The sequence below is a fragment of the Maniola hyperantus genome, chromosome 20 (assembly GCF_902806685.2).
Source record: "Maniola hyperantus chromosome 20, iAphHyp1.2, whole genome shotgun sequence".
Lineage (NCBI taxonomy): Eukaryota > Metazoa > Arthropoda > Insecta > Lepidoptera > Nymphalidae > Maniola > Maniola hyperantus.
Window position 1 is genome coordinate 13,052,972 of NC_048555.1, and position 23,094 is coordinate 13,076,065.

Genomic DNA, 23,094 nt, shown 5'->3' on the forward strand with positions numbered 1-23,094 from the left:
CCAGTAGCCGCGTAAGATTGTTTTAGATGTCTAGGTTAGTTAGTAATAAGCGCTCAACGTCAAAGTATGCTATTACGATTGCGATCGCAACCCCCGTCACCCCCCGTCACCCCCCCGTCACCCCCCGTGCCCCAGCGGCCGAAGTCCCGGTAATTTCACACTCGATTACAGTGATTGCTGGCGGTACTTGATGCACCTGCGTCACGCAGACTGCGCGCCGGTCGCTGGCTTGCGTAATGATGTCTGTGTTGCTGGTTGCTACGCTTTGCAGCAAAATTATTCGCTCAAAACTAAACAATTGCTAATAGTAGGCCTAAGATCCCCCCCCCCCCCCCCCCCTATATGCTCTTGTGAAAACTTACACTGTATCATAGTAGTTATCTATACTAATATTATAAAGTGGAAAAGTTTGTAAGTTTGTTTGTAGGAAGTAATCAATGGACCTATTGAACCGATTTTGAAAATACTTTCACCATTAAGGACTGAATTATTACATTCGGGTTTTTGAACTAACAAAAAAGCACATTATAGGCAGCGGAAACATAAAATCAGAGAGAACAGAGTTAAATGTCATTTTTTGAGAACCTAAACCATTCGTGCCTAAACCGAAGTAATGAACGAAGACTGAAGGAAGGTTTCATATGTCTCTGTAAACCACCTTTAATGAAGTCAGGCATCAGCTTATGGTATCCACGAAGATTATTCTTCTTCTTCAAAAAAAAACTAAAAACTACAATACATACTACTACGGTCATCATTTCACCAACAATCGAAGCTTACCTGTAACAAAAAACACCATAATATTAGAACATTCAACAAAAGCAATGACTGACCCCCGACCAGACCAGACCAGGTGGTAGATGGATGGAAGCGGGTGGAATTAATTCGCGAAAGGTGCAAACTGAATGCGAACCCGCAACTGTATCATTTGTACCACCTACTGCTACACCTTGTAGACCAAGAGGCGGTGGTAGAAACTTTTGAACGATTAGATACATAAATTTTTTTCTTTGTTTGACGAATGAATGAATATACTGTTGTATAGAAGCAGGCGTTACTTTGCGGAAGTCCATGATATACAATGAACCAAAAGCTTCATTTGCTGTAATCCGCTGAAACAGGTCGAATCTGTATGATGCAACATGCAGCATGCGAAATGCACCGCCCGCCCTCCCGCTGCTAACCATGCAGGCAAAGCAGCCACTCGGCAAGCAATACGCAACACCACCACGCAGCACCACACAAATCCCAAAACACACTCGACACACGTTTCGCCCCGACACCGGATCATCCTCAGCCTCATACTTTTACTAGCTTATGCTCGCGACTTCGTCCACGTGGACTATACAAAGTTCAAACCCCTATTTTCACCCCCTTAGGGATTGAATATTCAGAAATCCTTTCTTAGCGGATGCCTATGTTATAATAGCTATCTGCATGCCAAATTTCAGCCCGATCCGGCCAGTAGTTTGAGCTTTGCGTTGATAGATCAGTCAGTCAGTCAGTCAGTCAGTCAGTCACCTTTTCCTTTTATATATTTAGATTATATCCCACAAAATTAGTAGACACAGAGAAACACATACTTACAAAGCAAAACAATAATATATGCAGGTACAATTTGGCAGCCTTATCGCTACCTAGCAATCTCTTCCAGACAACAAAAATAGTGCAAAAGACATACTATAGATATTAGAGGTGAAGCAAATATAATAATGATATTCAATCGAAAACAGCATGGAATTTTTATGGCTTTTGGTGTAAGTCAATGAAATGGTGGAGAAGACTAAAATTCCCTTAGTTGGCGGAGAAAAAATATACATATTAGTAATTTATAGCTAATATTCTTTATCGAGTGATATAAAATAAGTCATTTAAAAACTACAGAACTTTTGAAATATTCTGTACTTCACGCAGGTAAAAGATAATACGATACAAAAAGATTGAAAAGTGACTTGACTTTTCTCGCCTTATGAGTAACTACAAAGTACGTTTCATTTGTACATCCTATAAAATCCGTGTTACAACTAATATTAATCTAAACAGAAAAGAAAAGTCCAGAACTCATTTACTGATTCATATACGTCCAGACCTAGCCCTTGGCTTGGCTATATGGAAAGCTGAAATTTTGCACAGAGGTTCATTTTATAATGTAGACAAGGAATAAGGCTGATTTTTTTGAAATTCCCATAGAAATGAATGATCGCTAGTTACAACTAAATTACGAAAGTATTATTATATTTTAATTTGTTAAACATTAATTATATTGTTAATTTACCATTGTATTTTAATGTTTGTTATGTATGGTAATGAAGAATTTTGTATCTATTTATTTTTAGCAACATTTAATGATTATGGTCACTGGCTCTCTACCTATTAGGAACATTTTGATGTTACACTGCAGTTATAATATGCATTAACCTATGGTGCATTTGGGGTGCAATTCCTATGGATACGGTTCAAGGTGTTACAAGTTCATACAAGTCGTTGCAAAAAATGATTTAACTGTCTTCCTCGGTGAATTTGAGTTGCCATCTGGTTCTAACAGTTTCTATTCTACTTACGTTTGGTGATCATCAGGTAGCTATGATGGGTAGGTTATTTTGTGTTTATGACGTGATAATAAGTAAATAGTATGTGTCGTTATGTCATGGAAATAACATACCTACCTAGCTAGTACCTAATAATATATCTTATGAATATGGGGTAGGTACCTATTATTTTGCTTTTATCCAGGAAAATGAAGCGGAAAATCTAAGTTTCCACGAAATTTTTAAAAACCAAAATCTACTCGCTAGATTCAACTGAGGATTTTAAGACGTATCTACCTACTTCTTGCTTAAAGTTTTGAAGAATATCATGTGGAAATGAGGGAAAAAATAACTAAAATAATCAGGACCTTCAGAAAAACAATTTCGGAAGCACGGCCGTCAGGCTAGGCCGTAAGTTAGATTAACATGAGATTTACGAAACAGCATATTGGCACAGTGCCAAGGGTGCCAATGCGGTAGTACTTAGTTGGGTAGGTACCTGCTGGGTAGCGTGCGTTACGGCGTTTTGCCGTTCTGCCTAGCCGACGTACAATACTGATGTTGAGTATTGGTCGTTTCCTAGGAAAGTTAATTATGTTTTTGGGACCATATGGACGGGAGAGAGTAATGCTTGAAGTTTCTCTACGTGATCAAATACGCTTGAAGACCAAAGTATTCGAACAGTGCGTGTTGCCAGTGATGACATATGGATCCGAGACATGGTCGCTAACTATGGGCCTCATAAGAAAGCTCAGAGTCACTCAGCGGGCGATGGAGAGAGCTATGCGCGGAGTTTGGAGGAGAATTGGATTGAATGCAGAGATGAGGAGATCCGCATTAGCACTAGAGTAACCGATAGGTATAGCTCAACGGGTTGCGAAATGCGAAGCTGAAGTGGCAATGGACAGGGCACATAGTTCGAAAAACCGTTAGACCGTAGACGTTGGAGTCCCAAGGTGCTTGAATGGCGACCTCGCACGAGAAGGCGCAGCGTTGGAAGACCCCCCACTAGGTGGAAGGACGAATCAGACGAGTCGCAGGGTGCCGCTGGATTCAGGCGACGCAAGATCGTGGCGTGTGGAAGTCCCTACAAGAGACTTATGTCCAGCAGTGGACGTCTCGGTTGATAATGATGAACAGGAATTAAAAGCTAAGATTATTTAGTGTTCATCTCATATTATTCTTACATAAACATACCTCTAGATTCTAGTAGAATCTAGATGGCCAATACTAATCTACCCTATTATATTACAGGTCATTTTCTAAGCCCTAAATATGTACTAAAACCTATATTAAATGTGCCGTGGTGTAGCTGTAACCTGTAACCTGTAACCTGTAACCTGTAACCTGTAACCTGTAACCTGTAACCTGTAACCTCGCCCCACAACATGATGGCTTATCGCTGCTCATTTTAACCATTAAAGCTTTTTTACCGCCTTATTAGTTCATTATAATAAAATTATATACTGAGTTGTTTATTAGTTGTAACAGTTCACCATGAAAGATATTTTTTACTACTTTATGAATAATTACTAGCTTATGCTCGCGACTTCGTCCGCGTGGACAACACAAATTTCAAACCCCTATTTCACCCCCTTAGGGGTTGAACTTTCAAAAACCCTTTCTTAGCGGATGCCTACGTTATAATAGCTATCTGCATGCCAAACAGCCCGATCCGTCCAGTAGTTTGAGCTGTGCGTTGATAGATCAGTGAGTCAGTCACTCACCTTTTCCTTTTATTTATTTAGGTGATATTTTATATCATAATTTATGCCTTATCTCGTTTCAGTTCGATAGACATTTCGAATTGGCTCAAAGTTCTAAAATAATCATAATTTTCTTAAAAATGTAGTTGTATCTGAAAAAAACAGTACGTAGTTTAGTGGTTCAGACGTCGCGTCGGCCTCTGGGAGGTCGCGGGTTCGATCCCGGGAATTCTAACTAATTGCTTTAACGGTGAAGGAAAACGTCGTGAGGAAACCTGGATGCCTGAGACTTCTCCATAATGTTCTCAAAGATGTGTGAAGTCTGTAGATCCGCGTTTGGCCAGCAATGCGCAAAGAAACAAACATTACGGGTTACGATCAAATAAAAGCTAAGTACTTATCTTTGATTTTGTATCTTTTAAGAACTTTCTCAATATTTTACCTTACCCCAATATGCTTTATAGGCTACCCTCATTCACCGCCGAACGGTTTAGTACACGCGACGGACGTGCAGACTGTACAACTTAAGTTACGATAACAATCTCTATAGAAAATTATTTAGGATACGTTCAAAAGTTAATAAGTATGTAATGTAGTTTTTTTTCAGATAGGGCTCCCTTTTCTTATCTGTTAAGCAAAATTTTAAGAATATATTTACATAATAATGCTAAATAAATGAAAATGAATAATGTTGAAATGAATATATATATATACCTATGAATAAGTACAGTGCCCTGGTTTCGCACAAACTAGATTATTTTAAATATGTATGAATATTTTACGTAGGTAAACCTTCTTCATTTTTATCTATATATATAAATGACCTTAGGAAGCCCATTTATTTCTCTTCATTTATTTGTCTATGTCAATGTCATCACTTATCTATGTCTATGATCACATAATTTGAATCTGCCGCGCATTGACCCGAGAGAGCTGTCAAGTGTCAACTGTCAGGTTGTTATTTTTATAAAAACGTTAGCTGTGCGAGTGAATTTCGAATTATAATATAAAATTAGAATTTAAAGTTTAAACAATACCTAATAACAGTGAAATAATAGCTTCAATTGTTGTTTCTCTTTACAGGTAGATTATAATCTGTCTATCTATCTGTCTATCTTTATCTGTAACAACTTATGTGTTTGGTTCTTGTAAAATGTCAGGTCGTTAATAAAACATAATCCTCTTTACAGAGCAACGCAAGATCTTTTATTTCACCAGAGTGTTTATAAACACATTATAAAACAACAATTCTATAGCTATTTTTTGCAAGAACATGGAGAAGTTAAGATTGGAATTTGTTGTAAAAAAATCGATGGATGATCCGAAATCAAATGTCATCTGCTTAACATCAATAACTAATAATAATCGTACCTTCTTAATGCCGGAAGAATTCCAACCAGCAAAACTGCACGACACATTGATAAAAACTCAAACATTTCAAAAAGTAAAAACCACACTACAAAAGAGAAATGATAGAAGACAAGTTTGGTTTACACTAACACCAGAGATATGTGGTACCTACATAGATGAAGATGGAAACATGCAGTTTAAAGGATATTTGCTAGAGGAATCAACACAAGAAACGCGGACACTGCCCTCTACTTCTGGAATTTCAGAAGAGGCTTTGACGAGAATCTTAGAGAATTTTGCTGAAAAAAAGAATTCATCGAAGTCCGACAATATAAAAAAGCTGACAGAAAAAATTGTATTAGAGAAATTCAATAATAAGATGTCAAATGTATCACAATGGATGGCTATTTTTGAATCAGAATGTATTCGTGTTGGTATAGAAGAAGACACTAAGAAAATTGAGGCCTTGAGATTATTCTTAGAAGATTCATGCCTCGATTGGTACAGTTCAAGACTCATAAAATGTACAGTAAACTCGGAATGGTCAACGTGGAAGGAAAACTTCTGTGAAACTTACGCAGACAGGGGATGGTCGCCAGTGAGATACGCAATGCTATTCAAATATAGACAAGGATCATTACTGGAATATGCTTTGAAAAAGGAAAAACTTTTATTAGAAGTTAATAAATCAATGGATAATACCACGTTAATTGATTTAATTGCCACCGGGCTCCCAAATTTTATTGCAGACAAAATCAATAGAACTAGCTTAAAGGAGACTAAGGATTTGTTTAATAATATCAGGGGCTTGGAACATCTAGTGAATAAAAAGAATTCGGGAATAAAAATGAAAGGTTTAGAAAATAAAATTAAAGACCGAGATGGAAGTTACAAACCATGCAGAATTTGTGAGAAAGAAAACAAAGGCAACCGTTATCACTCCGAATCTTTGTGTTGGTATAAAAACAAAAATAATGATAAACAAAAAAGAGATCAGATAAAAACAGTTAATAATTCAGAGTTAGAAACAGAATTAAACGAAATAAATCCAAAAAACTAGTGATCCCGCCATTAATCAAAATTAAATTGTTATTAAATGATTCCTTAGAAATAACAGGGATTTATGACTCTGGATCAAACGTTTCTTTAATAAATTCTAGATTACTATCTTTGAAACCTAATAACAATAATATTGCAATTGAAAATGCAAACTTAAAAACGATTAATGGCGTGAAAAAAACTAAAGGAATAGTAACATTAAAGATAAAGATTTTTGAAATGGAAAAAAAAGCTAATGTTTTTGTGATTGATGAAGAAAACTTTGATTATGACTTTTTAGTTGGTCTGGACTGCATAAAAGAATTTCATCTGATTCAAAATGAGAAGTTAGAAATTACTCAGGGTACAATCAACCTCAAAATAGATAATAATAAAGAAGAAGTAAGCCTAAAAACCAAAAGAATACCATCGGACATTTCAAATAGTAAGATTGAGGAAAATTATATTAAAAATGTGGAGGTCCTGAATAAAACTAAGGATAAATATACAATAAACTTCAATGAACATGTAGAAGAGACTAGTTTCATTATTTCTGTCAATCATCTGGATGTTCAAAAGCAGGCAGAGATAGAGGATTTAATATGCAAATATAAACCTCTTTTTGCTAAGGATAAATATGATATAGGCACTGTGAAAGGCTATGAAGCACATATTGATTTATTAATTGATAAATACTGTAGTAAAAGACCTTATAGGTGCACTATTGAAGACAAAAAAGAAATTGAACAGCAAGTATCTAAGTTATTACAGGAGAACCTAATTGAAGAGTCCTGCAGTCCTTTTGCTGCGCCAGTAACACTGGCCTATAAAAAAGAAGAAGGGAAAAGATCAAGACTATGTATAGATTTTCGTGAATTAAATAAAATTGTGGTTCCTCAAGCGCAGCCGTTTCCACTTATAGAAGACTTGATGGTAAAGACTGCAAAGTGTAAATACTTCTCAACACTAGATATAAATTCAGCCTTCTGGTCCATTCCTTTGAAGATCGAAGACAGGGAAAAAACAGCATTTGTTACCCAGGATGGGCATTACCAATGGACATGCTTACCATTCGGTTTAAAAACATCACCTGCAATTTTTCAAAGAATATTGAGTAGTATTATACGGAAACACAGACTATCAGATTTCACTGTAAACTACATTGATGATATTTTGGTATTTTCTGAGACATTTTCAGACCACATCAAGCACTTATCACTTTTGCTGGAAGCAATATTAGAAGAAGGCTTTAGATTAAAATTCTCAAAATGTAACTTTGCACAAGACTCAGTAAAATATTTGGGCCATATTATCAAGAATAATACAGTCACTCCACTGAAAGATAACTTAATTGCTATAAAGAATTTTCCTGTTCCGAAAACCCAGAAAAATGTTAGACAGTTTCTAGGGAAGATAAACTTTTATGGGAAATATGTGCCAAAAATATCAATAATATTAGATCCATTACATAATTTGTTAAGAAAAGGACAAAAATTTATTTGGTCAGGAAAATGTCAAGAGTCTTTTGAGACAATAAAAAAATTACTTTGTTCGCAACCTATTTTAGCGATCTTTGACCCGAATCTCCCGATACATATATATACAGACGCTAGTATACAAGGTATCGCTGCTGTTTTGAAGCAACCTCAACACAGTGGAGAAGAAAAACCATGTGCATATTTTTCAAGAAAATTAAATGACACACAAAAAAAGAAAAAAAGCCATTTATCTAGAATGTTTAGCAATAAAGGAAGCAGTAAAATACTGGCAATACTGGCTTATAGGAAAAAGATTCAAGGTTTTCACTGATCATAAACCTTTAGAGAAAATGAACATAAAGGCAAGAACAGATGAGGAACTAGGAGACTTAACGTATTACCTATCACAGTTCAACTTTGAGATAGAATACTCTCCAGGAAAATACAATGTGGAAGCAGATAGCTTAAGCAGAAATGCAGTATTAGACCCATGGGAAAATCAAGATGAAATTTTAAAAATTATAAACTTGATTCAACTAGAGGATATACAAAATGATCAAAAAAGGAATCAAGATATAAACCAGAATAAATATAAAGTAACATTAAAAGATAACATATACTATCGTAAGGATGGGAAAAGGGAAAAGATAATACTAACTGAGGAATTTAGTAAAAAATTTATACAGAAAATACATTATATGTACTGTCATATTGGGATACAACAGATGAAAAGGAAAATTAATCGATTCTATACAGCAAAAAATTTAACATATAATATCAAAAAAATTTGTGACAACTGTGAAATCTGTATAAAAAAACAAATCTAGAGGGAAATATAATTTTGGACTAATGTCTCACTTAGGTCCGGCTACTTATCCTTTTGAAATAATGTCTATAGATACTATTGGTGGATTTGGTGGCTCACGTTCTACAAAGACATATTTACACCTCCTAGTAGACCACTTTTCGAGATATGCTTATATTTTGACTTCGAAAACCCAAAATGCCAATGATTTTATAAGGTTGGTCCAAAAGGTAACACGTGAAAATAAAATTGGCTTAATTTTATCTGATCAATATCCCGGCATCAATTCAAAGGATTTTAAAAATTTCTTAGACAAAGAGAATATACCTATCATCTTTACTGCAGTGAATTCACCATTTTCTAATGGTCTGAATGAAAGATTAAATCAAACACTGACAAATAAAATAAGATGTAAGATAAATGAAAGGAAAGATAAATTAGCTTGGACAACTATTGCTCATGAATGCACAAAAAAGTATAATGAAACGGAACATACTGTAACAGGATTTTCACCAAAATATCTATTGGAAGGAAAAAATGTTGATATACTACCAGAAGAATTGAAACAAGATAAAAGCCGTAATGATTTATTGAAGGATAGAAAAACCGCATTGGAAAACACTTTAAAATCGCACAATTATAATAAACAATACTTTGACAAGAACAGGAGAACATGTGAATTAAAAGTAGGAGACTTAGTATATGTTGAAAATGGTAACCGTTTAAACAGGAAAAAACTAGATGAGTTAAAAATTGGCCCGTATGAGGTCTTAGAAAAAATTTCAACCTCAGTCTACAAAATAAATACAGGACATAAGAAGTGTGAATCAAACCTATTCCACATAACAAAATTGGTTCCAGTGTTGAATTGACGACGGCTGGGGGGGAGATATAAATGACCTTAGGAAGCCCATTTATTTCTCTTCATTTATTTGTCTATGTCAATGTCATCACTTATCTATGTCTATGATCACATAATTTGAATCTGCCGCGCATTGACCCGAGAGAGCTGTCAAGTGTCAACTGTCAGGTTGTTATTTTTATAAAAACGTTAGCTGTGCGAGTGAATTTCGAATTATACTATATATAGCTCAATTACCACTCACTCACTGATTGACATAATTGTTCTCCTAGAAAGAGATAGAAAATGATATAATAATGTATGGGAGATATGTTCAGAAGTGGGATTCGAGTAGGGAAAAATTATGACATTTCAGAAAAACAAGATGGCGGCCGACCTGACTTTTGTAACTTTTTTGTTTTCCAACCGATTTTGTTTAAACTTGCAGCTCTTGCAGATATTAGCAAACGATTTTTAGAAAAAGTGAAAAAAATTGGAAAAACAAGATGGCGGCCGAGATTTTCAAAAAATTTCCTCCTGTAAAATTTTGTATGAAACTTTTTTGCTTCACTAATAGTTTCATACAGAAGACAAAGATTCCTTTAGGGCAACATATGGAGGGAGCTGATGATTGAGGATTTCGGAGACGGGTGAAGGGCACGCTCGAGGTATTGAAGATAGGTGGGAGGTGCTCGACCAAATGTCATTCGAAACCTCATCCAATTGCCAAAAATTGGAAAAAAAAATTTAAAATTCCGAAAAAAGATGGCCGCCATACAAATTTCATCGGCGTCCATCTCGGAGGGTATGACAGATGGAAGAGTGGTTTCTTGGCAAGAGATGATCAGGGTCCGAAGGTCTACTCGTTGGATGGAAAAAAAATTCAAAATGGCGGAATTTATTTTTTCATACAAAATTTTTTATTATTCAAAATGGCCATTATAGACCTCGAGAGCTGCTTTAGCAGCTCGAGCAGCGAGCAAAATACTAGTTATACTATATATAGCTCAATTACCACTGACTGACTGACTCATTGACATAATTGTTCTCCTAGAAAGAGACAGAAAATGATATAATAATGTATGGGAGATATGTTCAGAAGTGGGATTCGAGTAGGGAAAAATTATGACATTTCAGAAAAACAAGATGGCGGCCGACCTGACTTTTGTAACTTTTTTGTTTTCCAACCGATTTTGTTCAAACTTGCAGTTGTTTTAGATGTTATCAAACGATTTTTAGAAAAAGTGAAAAAAATTGGAAAAACAAGATGGCGGCCGAGATTTTCAAAAAATTCCCTCTTGTAAAATTTTGTATGAAACTTTTTTTTTTCACTTATGGTTTCATATAGAAGACAAAAATTCATTTGGAGGAAAACATGGAGACAGCTGATGATTGAGGATTTCGGAGGCGGGTGAAGGGCACGCTCAAGGTATTGAAGATAGGTGGGAGGTGCTCGACCAAATGTCATTCAAAACCTCATCCAATTGCCAAAAATTTGAAAAAAAATTTAAAATTCCGAAAAAAAGATGGCCGCCATACAAATTTCATCCGCGTCCATCTCGGAGGGTATGAAAGATGGAAGAGTGGTTTCTTGGCAAGAGATGATCAGGATCCGAAGGTTTACTCGATGGATTGAAAAAAAATTCAAAATGGCGGAATTTATTTTTGTATGACTTTTTTTTAAATTGTTCAAAATGGCCATTATAGACCTCGAGAGCTGCTTTAGCAGCTCGAGCAGCGAGCAAAATACTAGTTATACTATATATAGCTCAATTACCACTCACTCACTGATTGACATAATTGTTCTCCTAGAAAGAGATAGAAAATGATATAATAATGTATGGGAGATATGTTCAGAAGTGGGATTCGACTAGGGAAAAATTATGACATTTCAGAAAAACAAGATGGCGGCCGACCTGACTTTTGTAACTTTTTTGTTTTCCAACCGATTTTGTTACAACTTGCAACAATTGAAGATATTAGCAAACGATTTTTAGAAAAAGTGTAAAAAATTGAAAAAACAAGATGGCGGCCGAGATTTTCAAAAAATTTCCTCCTGTAAAATTTTGTATGAAACTTTTTTTTTTCAATCACGGTTTTATATAGAAGACAAAGATTCCTTTAGGGCAACATATGGAGGGAGCAGATGATTGAGGATTTCGGAGACGGGTGAAGGGCACGCTCAAGGTATTGAAGATAGGTGGGAGGTGCTCGACCAAATGTCATTCGAAACCTCGTCCAATTACCAAAAATTTGAAAAAAAATTCTAAATTCCGAAAAAAAGATGGCCGCCATACAAATTTCATCGGCGTCCATCTCGGAGGGTACGAAAGATGGAAGAGTGGTTTCTTGGCAAGAGATGATCAGGATCCGAAGGTCTACTCGATGGATTGAAAAAAAATTCAAAATGGCGGAATTTATTTTTTCATACAAATTTTTTTTTTATTCAAAATGGCGATTATAGACCTCGAGAGCTGCTTTAGCAGCTCGAGCAGCGAGCAAAATACTAGTTATACTATATATAGCTCAATTACCACTCACTCACTCATTGACATAATTGTTCTCCTAGAAAGAGATAGAAAATGATATAATAATGTATGGGAGATATGTTCAGAAGTGGGATTCGACTAGGGAAAAATTATGACATTTCAGAAAAACAAGATGGCGGCCGACGTGACTTTTGTATCTTTTTTGTTTTCCAACCGATTTTGTTTAAACTTGCAGTTATTTTAGATATTAGCAAACGATTTTTAGAAAATGTAAAAAAAATTGGAAAAACAAGATGGCGGCCGAGATTTTCAAAAAATTTCCTCCTGTAAAATTTTGTATGAAACTTATTTTTTTCACTTATGGTTTCATATAGAAGATAAAGATTCCTTTAGGGCAACAGATGGAGGTAGCTGATGATTGAGGATTTCGGAGACGGGTGAAGGGCACGCTCGAGGTATTGAAGATAGGTGGGAGGTGCTCGACCAAATGTCATTCGAAACCTCGTCCAATTGCCAAAAATTTGAAATTTTTTTTAAAATTCCGAAAAAAGATGGCCGCCATACAAATTTCATCGGCGTCCAGCTCGGAGGGCATGAAAGATGGAAGAGTGGTTTCTTGGCAAAAGATGATCAGGATCCGAAGGTCTATTTGATGACTTGAAAAAAAATTCAAAATGGCGGAATTTATTTTTTCCGCGGACTCACTCATTGACATAATTGTTCTCCTAGAAAGAGACAGAAAATGATATAATAATGTATGGGAGATATGTTCAGGAGTGGGATTCGAGTAGGGAAAAATTATGACATTTCAGAAAAACAAGATGGCGGCCGACGTGACTTTTGTATCTTTTTTGTTTTCCAACCGATTTTGTTTAAACTTGCAGTTATTTTAGATATTAGCAAACGATTTTTAGAAAATGTAAAAAAAATTGGAAAAACAAGATGGCGGCCGAGATTTTCAAAAAATTTCCTCCTGTAAAGTTTTGTATGAAACTTTTTTTTTTCACTTATGGTTTCATATAGAAGACAAAGATTCCTTTAGGGCAACATATGGAGGGAGCTGATGATTGAGGATTTCGGAGACGGGTGAAGGGCACGCTTGAGGTATCGAAGATAGGTGGGAGGTGCTCGACCAAATGTCATTCGAAACCTCATCCAATTGCCAAAAATTTGAAAAAAAATTCAAAATTGTGAAAAAAAGATGGCCGCCATACAAATTTCATCGGCGTCCATCTCGGAGGGTACGAAAGATGGAAGAGTGGTTTCTTGGCAAAAGATGATCAGGATCCAAAGGTCTATTCGATGACTTGAAAAAAAATTCAAAATGGCGGAATTTATTTTTTCATACAAAAATTTTTATTATTCAAAATGGCCATTATAGACCTCGAGAGCTGCTTTAGCAGCTCGAGCAGCGAGCAAAATACTAGTTATACTATATATAGCTCAATTACCACTCACTCACTCATTGACATAATTGTTCTCCTAGAAAGAGATAGAAAATGATATAATAATGTATGGGAGATATGTTCAGAAGTGGGATTCGACTAGGGAAAAATTATGACATTTCAGAAAAACAAGATGGCGGCCGACGTGACTTTTGTATCTTTTTTGTTTTCCAACCGATTTTGTTTAAACTTGCAGTTATTTTAGATATTAGCAAACGATTTTTAGAAAATGTAAAAAAAATTGGAAAAACAAGATGGCGGCCGAGATTTTCAAAAAATTTCCTCCTGTAAAATTTTGTATGAAACTTATTTTTTTCACTTATGGTTTCATATAGAAGATAAAGATTCCTTTAGGGCAACAGATGGAGGTAGCTGATGATTGAGGATTTCGGAGACGGGTGAAGGGCACGCTCGAGGTATTGAAGATAGGTGGGAGGTGCTCGACCAAATGTCATTCGAAACCTCGTCCAATTGCCAAAAATTTGAAATTTTTTTTTAAAATTCCGAAAAAAGATGGCCGCCATACAAATTTCATCGGCGTCCAGCTCGGAGGGCATGAAAGATGGAAGAGTGGTTTCTTGGCAAAAGATGATCAGGATCCGAAGGTCTATTTGATGACTTGAAAAAAAATTCAAAATGGCGGAATTTATTTTTTCCGCGGACTCACTCATTGACATAATTGTTCTCCTAGAAAGAGACAGAAAATGATATAATAATGTATGGGAGATATGTTCAGGAGTGGGATTCGAGTAGGGAAAAATTATGACATTTCAGAAAAACAAGATGGCGGCCGACCTGACTTTTGTAACTTTTTTGTTTTCCAACCGATTTTGTTTAAACTTGCAGCTCTTGCAGATATTAGCAAACGATTTTTAGAAAAAGTGAAAAAAATTGGAAAAACAAGATGGCGGCCGAGATTTTCAAAAAAATTTCTCCTGTAAAATTTTGTATGAAACTTTTTTTTTTCACTTATGGATTCATATAGAAGACAAAGATTCCTTTTGGGCAACATATGGAGAGAGCTGATGATTGAGGATTTCGGAGACGGGTGAAGGGCACGCTCGAGGTATTGAAGATAGGTGGGAGGTGCTCGACCAAATGTCATTCGAAACCTCATCCAATTGCCAAAAATTTGAAAAAAAATTCAAAATTCCGAAAAAAAGATGGCCGCCATACAAATTTCATCGGCGTCCATCTCGGAGGGTATGAAAGATGGAAGAGTGGTTTCTTGGCAAGAGATGATCAGGATCCGAAGGTCTATTCGATGACTTGAAAAAAAATTCAAAATGGCGGAATTTATTTTTTCATAGAAAATGTATGACTTTTTTAAAATTGTTCAAAGGGCCATTATAGACCTCGAGAGCTGCTTTAGCAGCTCGAGCAGCGAGCAAAATACAGTTATTATTATACTATATATAGCTCAATTACCACTCACTCACTGATTGACATAATTGTTCTCCTAGAAAGAGATAGAAAATGATATAATAATGTATGGGAGATATGTTCAGAAGTGGGATTCGACTAGGGAAAAATTATGACATTTCAGAAAAACAAGATGGCGGCCGACCTGACTTTTGTAACTTTTTTGTTTTTCAACCGATTTTGTTTAAACTTGCAGTTATTTTAGATGTTAGCAAACGATTTTTAGAAAAAGTGAAAAAAATTGGAAAAACAAGATGGCGGCCGAGATTTTCAAAAAATTTCCTCCTGTAAAATTTTGTATGAAACTTTTTTTTTTCACTTACGGTTTCATATAGAAGACAAAGATTCCTTTGGGGCAACATATGAAGGGAGCTGATGATTGAGGATTTCGGAGGCGGGTGAAGGGCACGCTTAAGGTATTGAAGATAGGTGGGAGGTGCTCGAGCAAATGTCATTCGAAACCTCATCCAATTGCCAAAAATTTGAAAAAAAATTTAAAATTCCGAAAAAAAGATGGCCGCCATACAAATTTCATCGGCGTCCATCTCGGAGGGTACGAAAGATGGAAGAGTGGTTTCTTGGCAAAAGATGATCAAGATCCAAAGGTCTATTCGATGACTTGAAAAAAAATTCAAAATGGCGGAATTTATTTTTTCATAGAAAATGTATGACTTTTTTAAAATTGTTCAAAATGGCCATTATAGACCTCGAGAGCTGCTTTAGCAGCTCGAGCAGCGAGCAAAATACTAGTTATACTATATATAGCTCAATTACCACTCACTCACTGATTGACATAATTGTTCTCCTAGAAAGAGATAGAAAATGATATAATAATGTATGGGAGATATGTTCAGAAGTGGGATTCGACTAGGGAAAAATTATGACATTTCAGAAAAACAAGATGGCGGCCGACGTGACTTTTGTATCTTTTTTGTTTTCCAACCGATTTTGTTTAAACTTGCAGTTATTTTAGATATTAGCAAACGATTTTTAGAAAATGTAAAAAAAATTGGAAAAACAAGATGGCGGCCGAGATTTTCAAAAAATTTCCTCCTGTAAAATTTTGTATGAAACTTTTTTTTTTCACTAATACTTTCGTACAGAAGACAAAGATTCCTTTAGGGCAACATATGGAGGGAGCTGATGATTGAGGATTTCGGAGACGGGTGAAGGGCACGCTCGAGGTATCGAAGATAGGTGAGAGGTGCTCGACCAAATGTCATTCGAAACCTCATCCAATTGCCAAAAATTTGGAAAAAAAATCAAAATTCCGAAAAAAAGATGGCCGCCATACAAATTTCATCGGCGTCCATCTCGGAGGGTATGAAAGATGGAAGAGTGGTTTCTTGGCGAAAGATGATCAGGATCCAAAGGTCTACTCGATGGATTGAAAAAAAATTCAAAATGGCGGAATTTTTTTTTTTCATACAAAAATTTTTATTATTCAAAATGGCGATTATAGACCTCGAGAGCTGCTTTAGCAGCTCGAGCAGCGAGCAAAATACTAGTTATACTATATATAGCTCAATTACCACTGACTGACTGACTCATTGACATAATTGTTCTCCTAGAAAGAGATAGAAAATGATATAATAATGTATGGGAGATATGTTCAGAAGTGGGATTCGAGTAGGGAAAAATTATGACATTTCAGAAAAACAAGATGGCGGCCGACCTGACTTTTGTAACTTTTTTGTTTTCCAACCGAATTTGTTTAAACTTGCAGTTATTTTAGATGTTAGCAAACGATTTTTAGAAAAAGTGTAAAAAATTGAAAAAACAAGATGGCGGCCGAGATTTTCAAAAAATTTCCTCCTGTAAAATTTTGTATGAAACTTTTTTTTTTCACTTGTGGTTTCATATAGAAGACAAAGATTCTTTTAGGGTAACATATGGAGGGAGCTGATGATTGAGGATTTCGGAGACGGGTGAAGGGCACGCTTTAGGTATCGAAGATAGGTGGGAGGTGCTCGACCAAATGTCATTCGAAACCTCATCCAATTGCCAAAAATTGGAAAAAAAATTTAAAATTCCGAAAAAAAGATGGCCGCCATACAAATTTCATCGGCGTCCATCTCGGAGGGTATGACAGATGGAAGAGTGGTTTCTTGGCAAGAGATGATCAGGGTCCGAAGGTCTACTCGTTGGATGGAAAAAAAATTCAAAATGGCGGAATTTATTTTTTCATACAAAATTTTTTATTATTCAAAATGGCCATTATAGACCTCGAGAGCTGCTTTAGCAGCTCGAGCAGCGAGCAAAATACTAGTACTATATATAGCTCAATTACCACTCACTCACTCACTCACTGACTGACTCATTGACATAATTGTTCTCCTAGAAAGAGACAGAAAATGATATAATAATGTATGGGAGATATGTTCAGAAGTGGGATTCGACTAGGGAAAAATTATGACATTTCAGAAAAACAAGATGGCGGCCGACCTGACTTTTGTAACTTTTTTGTTTTCCAACCGATTTCGTTTAAACTTGCAACAATTGAAGATATTAGTAAACGATTTTTAGAAAAAGTAAAAAAAATTGGAAAAACAAGATGGCGGCCGAGATTTTCAAAAAATTTCCTCCTGTAAAATTTTGTATGAAACTTTTTTTTTTCACTTATGGTTTCATATAGAAGACAATGATTCCTTTAGGGCAACATATGGAGGGAGCTGATGATTGAGGATTTCGGAGACGGGTGAAGGGCACGCTTAAGGTATTGAAGATAGGTGGGAGGTGCTCGACCAAATGTCATTCGAAACCCCATCCAATTGCCAAAAATTTGAAAAAAAATTCAAAATTCCAAAAAAAAGATGGCCGCCATACAAATTTCATCGGCGTCCATCTCGGAGGGTATGACAGATGGAAGAGTGGTTTCTTGGCAAAAGATGATCAGGATCCAAAGGTCTATTCGATGATTTGAAAAAAAATTCAAAATGGCGGAATTTATTTTTTCATACAAAAATTTTTATTATTCAAAATGGCCATTATAGACCTCGAGAGCTGCTTTAGCAGCTCGAGCAGCGAGCAAAATACTAGTTATAATATAAAATTAGAATTTAAAGTTTAAACAATACCTAATAACAGTGAAATAATAGCTTCAATTGTTGTTTCTCTTTACAGGTAGATTATAATCTGTCTATCTATCTGTCTATCTTTATCTGTAACAACTTATGTGTTTGGTTCTTGTAAAATGTCAGGTCGTTAATAAAACATATTGATCTTTTATTTCACCAGAGTGTTTATAAACACATTATATATATATAAAAGGAAAAGGTGACTGACTGACTGACTGACTGAATGACTGACTGTCTGACTGACTGACTGATCTATCAACGCACAGCTCAAACACGCACAGCTCAAACTACTGGACGTATCGGGCTGAAATTTGGCATGTAGATAGCTATTATGACGTAGGCATCCGCTAAGAAAGCATTTTTGAAAATTCAACTCCTAAGGGGGTGAAATGGGGGTTTAAAAATTTTGTAGTCCACGCGGACGAAGTCGCGAGCATAAGCTAGTTATATATAAAAGGAAAAGGTGACTGACTGACTGACTGACTGACTGACTGATCTATCAACGCACAGCTCAAACTACTGGACGTATCGGGCTGAAATTTGGCATGCAGATAGCTATTATGACGTAGGCATCCGCTAAGAAAGGATTTTTGAAAATTCAACTCCTAAGGGGGTGAAATAAGGTTTTGAAATTTTGTAGTCCACGCGGACGAAGTAGCGAGCATAAGCTAGTTTATAATAAGTTGTGTAATCATCATTTTCAGCCCACTACTAAGAAAATGGACCTAATCCTTTCTAGTTCTGATAGAAGGTCTCTCAGAACTAGAGAGACCTCCTCTCAGAACTAGAACAGTTTAGGCCCTAGTCCACCGCACAGGCCAATTGCGGATTGACAGGCTTCACACACCGCCGCACCACTGAGAATATTATGGAAATTTCTCAAGGATAGTACAGGTTTCCTCACGATTTTTCCTACACAAGTTTTTTCTTTTCTTCTAGTAGTACCTAGTACTAGTTGCTTTGAAAAGTTCGAGGTGTGTACCCGGGATCAAACCCCGGACCCCACAAATCTTAACCACTAAGCTATCACCGCAAATCTTTGTATTTAAAACTAAAAATCAATCAAAAGTACATCCCGACGAAGGTCCAGAAGCGTGCCTAGAACGCACCTTGTCGCGTATCATTTGTTCAATCATACTAAAGGGAGCTTTCAACTAAATATAATTCAATATACACCCTCTTCCTGCCAAATATGCGCCGCTACTTACCAACTTTACCATGCAGTCGTATTCACTCCTATTGAAAGGGATTAAAAGCTGTTTTTGTTTAGACAAAAGTTCGATTAACGGTGTATTGAAAGCAGGTGTGCTCCAAGGGTCTACTCTCAGGCCGCATTTATTTTAGATTCACAATCTTGAGCCACGTGGCACGTGGGGTGATCGCAGAAAAACCATAGCAGCTTTCGACTTCCGTATGGCACAAACATAAACAGAATTAGATCGGCATAATGTTTTTCCGGTTGTGTGAGCTTGTATAGCCGATTTAGGAGTGTCCTTAAGTGGTCTTGTGCCAATTACGAGTTTATAGGAGGGGTCAATATGTTACGAGTCTATTTATGGGCTATTTGTCAAGTATTACTTATACTTAGTTTGTTCGATGCTGTTGTTAGTTTGAAACTGTTTGTGAATAAATACAACTATATGGGTAGGTATAACTATATTAATTTATGTAGAACTTTAGTGGAAGTAATCGGCCTGGATAAAAGAAAAATAAATAGCGAACACTTATAGAATCACCTAAGTGTTTGCCTGTCCGTCTGTCTGTCGGTTCAGTCGTGTTATTACTGAAAACGTATGTGAATTAAGATCAGCTAAGTTTGTTTACTCAGAGTAAGTAATAAGTATATTTTTAGTCAAAATTGGCCTGCCTAGATTTGACACATTTTCCAAATTGTTTTCATATTCAGAAAATTTCTTATTTTATGAAATGTTTCTCGTTAATATTTAGTAGATACATATTTATAATTCATAGCAACAGCACACGCTGCGTGAATGTATGTTATTATCCCTATTTATCTAAATTTAATCTCTCATAAAATACAATCACATTCCCCTTACACAAAACCAAATTATATGACCATTTTAAACCTTAATGTAATTATCTTAGGGTTTAAAAATTGTTTGTGTTCCGCTAAAACATCCTTATTCGTATAAGTACGCACTGCGCAACCCCCAAAAAGGTTAACCGACAAAATAAATCATGTACCCAATTATTTTATTTATAACTCTTAATTTCAAGGAGTAAGGTTGAAACTTAAATGTATTTCGTTTTACGAGAGTATGTTTTAACATTTGGAGTTGGTTGCTACGGGGTGTACTACAAAAAAGCAGTCAAATGTGAGTCGGACTCGCACACGAAAGGTTCCGTACTATCGTACAAGAAATTTCTGATGTAACCACAAATGCACTGTTTTCGTATTTTTCCTTTTACTTGAGCCATAAGACATGGCTACCTGCCAAATGTCATGAAGGAATCATGTCATTTGGCGATTAGGGCGATTGTCTAAAACCTGCAACAATCATTATTACAATCTCAATTATTGGCTGATTGTGTGCGATTCTTGTTGCAATAATGCATTGTAGCCAATAATGAGCGAGCATCAACCAATCAGAGGTGATTGCGATCGTGAAATTGTAGTTGTCATTCTACCGCAATCGCGCAGTAGGTTTTGATTCCCTTGACGGGTCTTGACAGACACGACAGACAGTTATACAACGAAGTGATCCTATAAGAGTTTTTTCCATTTTTTGCTTTTGAGGTACGTAACCCTAAAAACAGCAGTTTTCTTTGCGGCGCGCGCGCACGCCAGATGGCGCGGCGGGGCATTGACTCCTTAAATATGTTTTTTTTTCAAGAAATCGCGACCCCTAAGTGCGGTTAGGGAATTATAAGCTGCGTTTAATTTGACGTAAGGAGCGGCGTAGTGGCTTCAAATTAATTTTTGTAAACGCCGCAAATTGTTTTTTTTGTTAAAAAGTGCTCCCTTAAATCATTTTGTGTTGTACCTGTAAAAATGGAACATAAATTTAGGTTTGTTAAATACCATTTGGGATAGACGCTGTGGATTTTTAAAAAATAGCGAGCAAACGAGCAGGAGGGTCACCTGATATTAAGTGATTACCGCCACCCATGAACATTTGCAGCACCAGAGGAACTGTCAATGCGTTGCCGGCCTTTCGGGAATTTGTTGGTCTGCCCCTTGAACAACCCTATGTTATAATCTAATGGGAACACCGCCGAAGGGAGTTGATTCCAAAGTTTGCATGTGAGTGGAAAATGGATCTGGCACAACGGACGGTCGAAGTGCACCAGGCACCCAGGTGGTGAGGGTGAAATTGCTTACGGTGGCGTGAGGTGCGGTTTTAGAAAAAAGAGGGTAAAAGGAGAATACCTGTTGATTTTGTTACACGGGGTTACAACAGGTTCCTTACAAGGGGTGGAATAAATTCTTCAATTGACTGATGTTCATTCACTTATTTCTAATTTCTATGTATCTAAGATGATTAAGCAAAAAGCAGGCTTTAACGGTGAATGAAAACATCGTGAGGAAACCTGCATGCTTAAGGTGTGTGTAAAACGTGAATCGTGACGTCATGTTTCACGTTTTTAGATGGTGATGCGTTTCACAAATTTAAATTTCGATCTTTTTGCACTTTTTAATCTAAATATAAAAAATGAAAAGACTGCCTGACTGACTGATCTATCAACGCACAGCTCAAACTACTGGACGGATCGGGCTGAAATTTGGCATGCAGATAGCTATTATGGCGTAGGCATCCGCTAAGAAAGGATTTTTGAAAATTCGACCTCTAAGGAGGTGAAATAGGGGTTTGAAGTTTCAGTAGTCCACGTGGACGAAGCCGCGAGCATAAGCTAGTTTATAATAATTTATGTCAGGACAATAAAGTTTCGGTGGAAAATAAATCAACTAAAAAAACCACACGCATATACCTTATAGGCCAGCATAGCATTCTCATTCTGAGTGTAGATGGAGAGGAAAGCTATGAAGACATCTCAGGCATCATAATATATGAGTTTCCACACGACGCGGACGCTTTTTTGGAAAAACTGAAAACTCGAGATTTCCAATTCAGTACCAAGCATTGCCAAGTAACAAGTTATCAAGAATTAAGTACTTAGTAGTTATATAGTTGTGCGAGCAAATTATCTGCATTGCACCAATCGAGTTTTAAAATGCCAAATGCAATGAGTATGAATTTGCACTGAACCCGATCATTTAGATCGCGTGCTAATGCGGACTTGAACATTGAAAAGATATAGTTTACAGCACCATACCCCATTATCGAAGGCCAATTTTATAAAAATGGGTTAAAAAAAGTATGTTTTTTTATGGTTTTGGTTTTTAAAAGTTTTTTATTCGGTTAAATTGTTCGTATGTTACAATAATCATTTCGTCGAAATTCGTAACAGATTTTTCAGCTACCTAACATTCTATAGCTTATAGCTTACAGTACGCGGCCGAAAGTGATGAACATCGGCCTTTAGAATGACATTTCATCTTTGTAGAGCGTTGTCTGTGTCACTCATACCCAGCTCATACCCATATGACGCTTTGTCGGTCTCAACGACCGAGACAGTGCTCTACAAATTTTCTGTCTCCTTCTAAAGATCGTTCAGTTCATCACTTTTGGCCGCGTATTGTACGTACTTTAAATAATGTCCGATTGAGTTGATGCAGACACGTGTGATTCGGGGTACCAGCCAGGTAACCTCTCCGTGTACCTGAGTGTTGAGGGTCTCTTCCGGGCCGGTGGTAACATGGTTAAGAGTTTCTCTTCATGGGATATTGTTAGCCATGGCTGATTGACCTGCCAGGGAGGGGGTGTTGTCCGCGCGTCCCTCTGTGTGAACAGAGGGCGCAGTAGACGCACCCGTGGGGCATAGCCCCAGGAGC

General features: G+C 36.5%; 2 protein-coding genes across 5 annotated transcripts in view; one reads left to right on the forward strand and one right to left on the reverse strand.

Annotated features, from left to right (window-relative positions):
* LOC117991625 (protein prickle-like) overlaps positions 1-23,094 on the reverse strand; it is a 363,781-nt gene that overhangs the window by 63,310 nt on the left and 277,377 nt on the right. The gene's annotated exons all lie outside the window — the stretch shown is intronic.
* LOC117991626 (uncharacterized) lies at positions 5,483-7,315 on the forward strand. The gene has a single exon (XM_069505379.1). It carries the CDS (start codon positions 5,508-5,510, stop codon positions 6,642-6,644), a length of 1,137 nt encoding a protein of 378 aa, XP_069361480.1. The 5' UTR covers positions 5,483-5,507; the 3' UTR covers positions 6,645-7,315.